The sequence below is a fragment of the Apium graveolens genome, chromosome 9 (assembly GCF_009905375.1).
Source record: "Apium graveolens cultivar Ventura chromosome 9, ASM990537v1, whole genome shotgun sequence".
Lineage (NCBI taxonomy): Eukaryota > Viridiplantae > Streptophyta > Magnoliopsida > Apiales > Apiaceae > Apium > Apium graveolens.
In genome coordinates, this window is record NC_133655.1 from 113,436,919 (window position 1) to 113,447,062 (window position 10,144).

Below are 10,144 nucleotides of genomic sequence, written 5' to 3' on the forward strand. Positions count from 1 at the left end.
TTTGTATCTTAAATAGTTAAAACATCTTCAATATAGTTAAAAACATCTTCAATAAGCTCTTTAAATAGGCTTTTAACTTCACAAACAAAGAGTTTTGCATAAATTAGAGCTCCAACAGGCTAGACTCTTTAGAAAGTTAAGAGTCTATTCTCTATTCTAAACTTAAGAGCTACTGAATGGCTCTTAACTTCCATTTATTAAAAAAATTATTCATTCCCTCCAATTCTTACACTGCTATAAACCATTAATTTATATTATTTTTAGAGAAAAACTTGGATGATTGATGGAGTCTCTCTTAGTCCATTAGTCTAATCAAAATAACAGTAAACAGGTCATAAATAAATCACGTAACACACGAAGTCTAACAAAACATTATCCGTTAGTGCGTAGCTTTACGGACCAAGGCAGTTTATATTTATTGGGAGAGAAATATTTATGCAATATTATTCTCTAATTTATAAGAGATTGGCGGTACGTTCATGTATGTATGTATGGCAATGTACAAGAAAGATTTACTGCAGCACTAAACACACGCAAATGGATTAAAAAAAGATAATACAGACAATGATGGGAGAAAAATCGTAATAAGAACCTACTAGCATAGCAAATATATAACCTGCTTTCAAATTTTATATTCCCGGGTTTGTTGTGCTAGGATTAAGACATGATTTTAATGCAAATATATAGCGGCATGACAAAAATATAGTTGCAAAAACAGAATAAAGAAGTCTAGAATTCAAAGTCCAATATGATTCTCCAACTAAGGTTCAAGGTTCCGTTAGGCATGAATATCTTAATCTTCTAAAGAAGCCCGAGTCTGTTGGCATAAAAGTAACTGTTACATGGTTGAAACTCCATGAGAAGACAATCCATTACAACGCCAGAAAACTAGTACGAAAAGCAACAGAACCAAAGCAGACCAGAATGTCCGGATGAAGATTTCATAGACGACCGATGACAGCCTCCACCTCAGCTGGGGTGTACAAATGATAAGATGGAGCTACCTTAGCAATATCCACGTTGTTGGGGGTTACCTGATGACAAAAATAAATATGTTTTATAAAGAGTTCATATTTGTTCAGGCAGTGAAATTCCAAATCCTACATGCACAAACACTTTATAAAAAGAAACTGTTCAGATTTCTAAGCCTCAAAAAATCATGGCAGACAATTGATAACAAGAAATGTACACGATGCATCAGGCATTACAAAGTTGAGCACATATAACAAGCATTTAGCTTGTAGCATGTCTCGGAACCAAAGTACCAAAGACTGACAGAACCGGGTTTATAAGATAAGTTTCCAGGTAACTGATTAAGCTTCAAACATATTAAAGATATTATGAACATATAATAAAGTCATTTCTCCATGTTACCCTCACTAAAGCCAAGTAGATTAAATATACATGATCACAATAGAGTGTCAAATCACAAAGTCCCTGGAAAATTGCTTAGAAAACAAACACTATCAAAATTCATAAGAGGGTCTTACTTTTTCCTCCATAACTTGCTTAAGAACTGACAGAGCGATTGTTTCAGCTTCTCTAAGGGTTAAATCCTGCAAAAAAAAAAGTAAATTGAACAAGTCTAAACAACAGTTGCAAAAACACCATATTAAAAGAATAAAAAGGATACCAAATGTCTCAGTATCTTGTAAACCATATCCTTACGAAGTACTCCCTCCGTCCCTCCACGTTCTTTACATTGGGAACGGGGGATCGGCACGAATTCTAAGGCTCCTATAATGTTTAAACTTTTACACAAAAAAAGATTTTATTTTAATAATATGGAACTATACTTTATAATAGCCTTAAAATGTGTGCCAGACATAAGAAAAAATTGTAAAGAAATGAGTGGCACAGAGAAGTACTTAATAACTTGCAATTTATGAAAGAATAACATATCGGTCATTGGGTGGGTACTACAGACCCTAGTCCCTAACCATTTTCCAATCTTCGCTTAACAGGAAGTGGGACAACATTACCATCTGTCTCTCATATTGTCGTCATTTCGTGCAACGTAATAGTTAAGAATTTCAGGAAAATCTGAAACTGCTCAGAAACAAAATTCAATTTTCTAGGTGTATAAGCTCCAATGAAGACCGAGTAGAAAAAGAAAATACCTTGTTATATTGCTCCTGCAGAGAGCTATCCGCACCTTCGGAACCAGAACCAATAGCCTTCCCGTTACATTGCCAGAATGTGCCAGAAGGATCTGTATAGTACCTGCAGATAACATACTTCGCGTAATTTGATGAATTGTTGAAATAATATAATTATCAGACTTTACAACTAAAGAAAAAGAAAACGGAAAATTAAAAACTAGGTGGCTAATTATCTTGAATATGATAAAGGAAAACCCTGAATCCCCACCCCACAACTAGAAAATGAGATTAAAACTACTGCATGGCAGAGCAAAGGTAAAGAGTTGTTAGCTTACACAAGGGAAAAGAAAGAAAAGAAATGACATGCAATTACAAAAACCAACACAAACTACACAGCAAACAGGGTCTGATTAGACATTAAACATCATATATGAGTACACAGTACAAAAACATGCCACAAACAGATATGATACTTCTACATGGCAGATTGAATTCCATACACTCTAAAGAGTACATAATTCCTAAATCTTTATTCTGACCTGAAACCAATTAGAGGGGATATTACATAATTCACAAAGGCTAAAGATGAAATTAAAAATACTTACAGACTGGGACCATTCTCATCATGGCCAGCAATCAGTAGTGATACCCCAAATGGTCGAGACTGTAAAGGAAAATCAATTTAAAACATTAAAACAGCATATGTATTAGAGGCGGTAAAATCTAGTACAGGTCAAATATGATAATAAACACTGAAATTTAAAAGAAAGAGGTACACAAAGATGACAAGTGGGAACAGAGTTATAAGAAGGATCTAGTCGAACTATAACTTTTCCACAATGAAACATCAGACTTGTGTGTGTCTGGATGCAAGCTAAGCTTTGTATTTACCTAAAGGACGACATAAGTTCAGTAGTTCCCACAAACAGCACACAACTACACAAGTAAACCCAGACTACAGTTATACTACCATGTAGCAATTGCAAAATTTCCTAGGCCTAAACATTACTGTTGCAAACATGTTACTCGGACTCGGCTAGAAGTATACGACATGGACACGTATCCAAGTGTCGGACTTGGCAACATTTTGAAAAATATACATGTTTTTGGCCTAAAATAAGTGTAAAAGTCCGAGTGTCGAGTGTCTGACACGGGTACTCAAAGGTAAAATGAAGAGTCTGGGTAACATATTTCCCGCGTTGAAACTTAGAAGTAAGAAACACACACCTACACACAAAATAACAAACAAAAAAACTATGTAGAAGACAACATCGGCAAGCAATGACAGACAAGAATTATATCAATGACTGAAAAAAATAGATTTTATCAGCATCACAGAAGCATTTTCTGACACTCCAGTCAAACTTCACAGTTGCCTAATTTTATGGGGTTCGAAATGTTGAGTTATTTTGTATCCCACTATGATAGTTTGAAAAAATAAAATAACAGCAGTGACCAAAATTCTGCTCGTGATCCTTGACTGAACAGTTGACAAAGATTTGACACGTGGTTATTCGACATAAATATATGACTCGCTACTTACAACAATACAAGAGACAGCAAATTACATGCACATCAGATCCAATAAAACACAGACTAAAACTGAAACATTTGTCCCGTGGTTGTTAAGGCACCATGGCACCACAGGCTCCATATTGTGAGCCACTGCCAGGACGCCATCGCGACTACATAGCAATATAAGGTGTCCTATGGCAACGCCGTCAATATTTTCAATTATCTATGCACATATATATTTTTCATAGAAATATAATCTAGATTAATATTTGTGGTATTGAATGTCCTATGGCAACATCATTGCTCCATTTTTGCCACGGTTGGTTACTTACACCGCCAGAAGAAAAAGGACAATATTTATGGGAATAAAAAAATATGATATACTCAGCTTAGAAAACACATAATAGTTTATTATATATTTGGATGGAAAACTGGTTGGTTTAGCATTTATGAACAGTAAGTGATGCAGACGAAGACATTAAAGTGACCTGGACGTCTGCAACTAATCTTCTAGCATTTATACAAAGCATCATATGCACAACTAAAGATGAAGTTAAAATGATAGCCAGAAACTTAAAAAAAGATTTAGACAGCGTCCAACTAACCATTGATTCTTCATCACCTTCACCAAATCGCAAAGCAAGATCACAAAGTGCTTGTGTAGTGGACTCAACGGTCATCGGTTCACCATATGAGAATCTATGGTTCTAAAAAAATAGAAACCGGTATACAATAAATATCCCATCACAGTATTACATGATTAGAATTAGAATGCAAGTGAGAAGAGATATACCTGAGTTTCAACTCGTGCATGCTCCACAAGTGTGCGAGCATCTGCAATTAATCCACTCATAGCACAACCTATGTGCTCATCAATTTCCATGATTTTTTCAACACTGCTAGGCTCCTGGAAGAGATTTAACATTAGGAAAATATAGAGTGACGGTTGCAATACCGACCAAGTATAAATTTCCCAAAAACTACAAAAAAACTCCCAGATCTTACGCTCCGTTTGGTTGGAGTGTTAGAGAATGGAACACTATGTATAATCCCGAACAAAAAAGGTGAAAGAAGGATATTGGTGTAAAGAGTTCAATAAAAATATAAATCAGAGAGTGCAAATTTTATAGCATAAGGTTTGCTGAGATATTAACTGAAAGGGGGAAATGGACTTTCATATTCATATTGGTGGCATTGGGCTTAGCTTGCAAGTTATAACCGGGAACAATAATATCGTGAAAGTAATGGAAGTGATTAACATTTACTCGCAAAAGAGAAAAATATTCATTTCATTTAAGGAACGAAAAGATTAATGAACAAGAATCGATGTGATACAATCGCTAATAAAGGTGAACTGGGTAAATTAACCATGAAAATTCCACTACCCCTATAGTTTCCCAGCCGCTGAAAAGAAAGATTATAGATTGCAACTTATCAAGGGAGAGACTTAGTGCAATACTTTATATTTAAACAAATCTAAGCTAATATGTGGGGATTAAATCCTTATATAGAACTGGGATCATTATCAATAACCTACATATTTAAGAAGCATATAAAACATAAAAATAAAAACACTAATTTCCCTACCCTAGATATAATTACACTATGCACCATTACTTATAAATACTATTATATTTTCATTCTCTGCCACTGTTCGTCCATAATTTCAGCCCTCCAACCCAAAGGGACACCAGTATAGAACAGAGAAAAATTATTACTTCTTAAAAACATAAATAAAAACATGTTTCAGATATAAATGTAATTCCAGTCATTAGCTTATCCTTTTCAGTTACTTCAACTAACATACATTGCTTGAGAAATTAATAGTAGTATAAAGTTGTTTTCTCAACCATTCTTCGTCCAAAAAACAAAAATCTTCTGTCTATAACTGATAATCCTTGTGTGTGTGAACAGACCATCCTAGCTACAATTTGACTATAATTGAAGACTTGTTTCCATGCCCTGGATATACAGTACTATTTATTGTGTTAAAATACTGCTCTTTGTGTTTTAGACTCCAACAGTTAACATCTACGAAATTGAGTTCATATATTGATAAAGATTAAACTTGATCTACAGTTAACAAACTTGCACAACTGAGTTCCACGACTGCCACATATACGAGAACAATATAATTAAAAAAGTTCAAAATAACATTAAGGATGCAACTGGCAAGGACATCATACCAAAAGTGTTGAAGTGATACGTTTCTCAACAGCAAGAACGACTCCTTCCTTGGTCTTCAAACCAATAGCAGTTGAACCTAACTGTTTAAACAATCAACGGAAAAACGAACAATTAGAACCTTACTTAATACAAAAATTCAGCTTATCACAAAAATCAAAAAATGAAATGCTACAAATTAAGTACCAAAGAGAAGTTTATATCACTAATTCTGGATAAAATTATTAAGTAGAATTAGTAAAGATTGAGTACCTTAATGGCCTCAATGGCATATTCAACCTGAAACAATCGACCTTCAGGAGAAAAGGTATTAACACCTCTATCGTACTCGGTCCTTCAATCAAATCAAACAGATCCACAATTACAAACATAATATAAATATTTATCATATACATAGTGAGAAAGCAAGGAAAATCCTAGATTCACAGTGTCTGTTAAAGTAATCTTACCTGGTGAGAAACATGTTGAAATTTATCTAAATCTGCAACAGAGAGAGAGAGAGAGAGATTAGTAGAGGCGATTAGAGTAAATGATTAAAAAAATTTAAATCAAGAGAATGAATAAAACAGAAATATAAACATAAAATTAAATGTTGGAGTGTGAGAAGAGCACCTTGTAGAAAATGTATGTATGTAAAAATCAGGAAGCGAATGAGGAATGTGTGAGTAGATGAGGGTTCTTTTCGGCGTCTAAGTAGTAGTCTCCCCCCTTCTTGTGAAACAAGCAAGGCAGCATCGACGGGCGATCGGGTCGGATCTGATCTTGGGCCTAGCCCAATCGCAATTTCACTTTATTTTTCATTATCGCTAAATGCACTCAAATTTTGCTCCGTGCAGTCATCCGAAATTACAGCATTAACCCTGGCGAGTTCTATGTGTTTTACATGATTTGCATTTAGTATTTAGTCTCTATCCTTTCTCTTCTTTAAACTACTAATCATTCACTATTTGTTCCGTGTTCTTTTTATTTAATTAATTGTAATACTATTGACATATCACAAATATTTTAGTGGCAAAATTATTATATAAAATGATGGTCGGAATGCTAAATTAAACAAATATACTCTATTTATAATAAGTAATATATTCATTTCATCATCATTTGAAATTAAATTTAAGTAACAAAAGAAGTCCATTTTCAAATTTTTAACTATTGTTTATACTTTTTAATTATTATATTTAAAAAAATACATAACATCTTAATTTAAGATAATAATTTCACATCCGTGTACTAGTCTTTAAATTTACCTTTTTTTATCATTTTTAATATAATTTTAGTGTCCATTTCAGAAATTTTAAAATAAGTAACTTATGACATAAACTGAATAAGTGATTTATACGTGATAAGTTGATTAATACTTATAAGTTATATAAGTATTTGAATAATTTTACTTATAATTCTTAAAATAAATAATTTTTAAATATGATTATCTTAATTCTTATCTTTTAAGTTAGATTAACATTTTAAAAAAAAAACTAAAGTTAATAAAAAAATGAAAAATATAAAAAAATTTGAGAAAAAATACGTCGTTACTAACATTTAACTTATCAACTTATAAATTATAAATTCAACTTATAAGTTGGGTCGACAAACAGTCTTCGATAATCTGTTACGAGCTTATACTTATCAAATTTGACGAACACACCCTTAGTACACTTACATGTAAAAGTAATACAATTAATATGGGGTAATACTGAAAAATACAATTCAACTAATTTGTTTTCTTAATATTAGTTATTTTTCCAAAAAGACTATTAAAATGAGTTGAGATTGAGGGAGTATTAATCATTCAATCAATATCAACATATTTATTTCTTATTAAAAAATTATGTAGTGCGACATATGTTTAAATTAGTAATTCGAATTAAATTAGTGTCAAGTTAGAGTATACAATTTTTGGCAGGCCCTATTTATTTTACAAAAAAATATGTTGATATTAGTTTGAAATTTTATAACCTAATATCTTTAGTGCAGTATATATTTAAATAATTAAATTAAATTTGGAATTATGTAAAATTAAAAATTAACTGGGTACATGTTGACAGCACTAGAAAAAGATGTATGGTTAAGTGTGTGGGTTAGTAATAATTGTGGACAATAAACAGTCAAGAATATCGTTTAATAGGTCGGGAAGACTTTCAGAGAGTTTATTATTTTACGGGTAGTAAAAATATATTGCGTTCATTATGTTGGCATCGGAGAAAAATATTATTTTAGCGAGATTATTACTTTATCGATTATTATTTCATCGAGGTTTAATTGTATAAGACTGGACTTTATTTTTTATATAACTTTGATTATCTGTCTTTATTTACTTAAAAAAATTTAGAGATAAAATTTATATTAGCGACATGACTAAATAAGTAGTCTAAAATCTAATGTCGAAAAATATAGACAATTTAAAAAAAAAATTAACAAAAAATTGTTTTAAAATTTTCTACTACCCCTAAAATATGCGTCAAAATAGGGTACACAATTAAATACTACAACAGAAGTTTAACGTTTAGTACTACGTAAAATCCTTTTAAAAAAAGAAAAAAATGTTTACATGACAGTGTAAAATTGTGAATATACTGAACCTCTTCCAAAGTTTGTGGGAATGCAAATTATGAAATCAGTTTGACCAGTTTTGTGTAAAGTCATTGTGGGAATTTACTGGTGAATTTCAAGGGTCTTGAACCTGCCAGTCCGACTGTGCCACATTCAAGGTACCAAAAGCTATCCTACTAATACAATTTTCAGTGGAGTATATTTAAAGAGTCATTGATTAAGTTTATAAATGTTACTACTAATTAATCAATATCAAATCAAGAACCATGGCAGGTTCATCAAACTCCAACGCATCTGCTGTGGTAGATGACTTCTACTTCTCAGCTTTGTTTGATGAAGACGAAATTTTCCCTGTCTCGGACGAAAACTATGCGAATCAAATGCAGCTCCAAGAGGTTCTTATGTCCGCTGTCATCTCCTCAACTTTGCACGATACGCAACCATCAGAAGATCTAGCAGACATTCCCCTCTCCAAAAAGGGAAAAAAGATTGCACCAGAAAGTAATATTGGACAAACTTCGCAGAGCAGGAGCATCTGCAATATTTGTTTCGATTACAAAGGAATTGAAGAATTGTTCCCGAACACAACTTGCAGGCACATATTTTGTAAACACTGCATAAGCAAATATGTTGCATCAAAGATACATGAAAATGTTACAACGATCAATTGTCCGGATGCAAATTGCAGAAATGGGCGCATTGGACCGGATATTTGTCGTGAAATTGTTCCAACGGAAGTGCTGGAAAGATGGGAAAATGTATTATGTGAATCGCTCATTATTGGTTCCCAGAAATTCTATTGTCCGTTTAAAGATTGTTCTGCGCTGATGATGGATGATGGAGAGGAGAAGGTGACTTCCTCCGAGTGCCCGAATTGTCGAAGACTGTTTTGTGCACAATGCAAGGTTGCATGGCATGCTGGGATAGACTGCAGTCTGCAGTCAATTCATGAGTTTGAATGAAAATGAAAGAGAAAATGGAGATATCATGTTAATGGAGCTTGCAAAAAACAAAAAATGGAGGAGGTGCCCCAAATGCAAGTTTTATGTTGAAAAGGTCACTGGCTGTTTGCACATTCATTGCAGGCAAGTAGTAATACGTTCCTCTCAAACTAATACTATTGAATGGTTTAATCTTTTATCCTGAGTACACCATTTAGTTGATTAATTTGATATGAATTTAAATTTTATTAAATGTAAATTGTAAATTTCAGGTGCGGATACGAGTTTTGCTATGGCTGTGGATCCACATATAATTCGAGTCATTCATGTCAACTCAGGGGAATTGGTGGAAGAAGAAACATTTAGTGATTCCAAGACTTCCAGAAAAGAAAGGGGTTTTTAAAAAAAATGCAGCAACCAGAGTATTCGGAATTCTTATGATCCCTTTGTTTTCTGGATTTTCTTTAATTTAACTATTATATTTTCGCAGTTACGGAGGTTCCGATGTATATTAGTGGACTCTCCAATCTAAAATGCATTAACTGGTTTTCAATCTTATAAGTTTCACGGGTTTTCATTAATATTTTAAATTTTTATTTATCAAATTATATTATACTTTTAAAATATTTATATAAATATATAATGATTATAAATTTATAATAAAAATAATAAAATAACATGTGGTCGTAATTTAATAGAATAAATAGACTATTTCTAGTAGTTTAGCAGATATATAACACTATTATTTATATATTTTAATAATAGGATAAGTTGTATTCGTAGTTTAGTAGGATAAGTATAATTACTATATTTAGTAACAGTTTAATAATTTAGTAATTTATTAGATATATA

At 32.4% G+C, this 10,144-nt stretch overlaps 1 protein-coding gene and 1 pseudogene across 1 annotated transcript; one reads left to right on the forward strand and one right to left on the reverse strand.

Annotated features, from left to right (window-relative positions):
* Positions 1-720: 720 nt before the first annotated feature.
* Positions 721-6,567, reverse strand: LOC141684353 (proteasome subunit alpha type-5-like). Its single transcript, XM_074489277.1, has 10 exons — positions 6,414-6,567; positions 6,251-6,282; positions 6,054-6,135; positions 5,804-5,884; positions 4,411-4,524; positions 4,223-4,324; positions 2,708-2,766; positions 2,121-2,223; positions 1,491-1,556; positions 721-1,034 (listed from the first exon to the last, which is right to left on the reverse strand). Exons 2-10 carry the CDS (start codon positions 6,262-6,264, stop codon positions 942-944), a joined length of 714 nt encoding a protein of 237 aa, XP_074345378.1. The 5' UTR covers positions 6,265-6,282; positions 6,414-6,567; the 3' UTR covers positions 721-941.
* A 2,050-nt stretch (positions 6,568-8,617) lies between these two features.
* Positions 8,618-9,658, forward strand: LOC141685494 (E3 ubiquitin-protein ligase RSL1-like; annotated as a pseudogene).
* Positions 9,659-10,144: the final 486 nt, after the last annotated feature.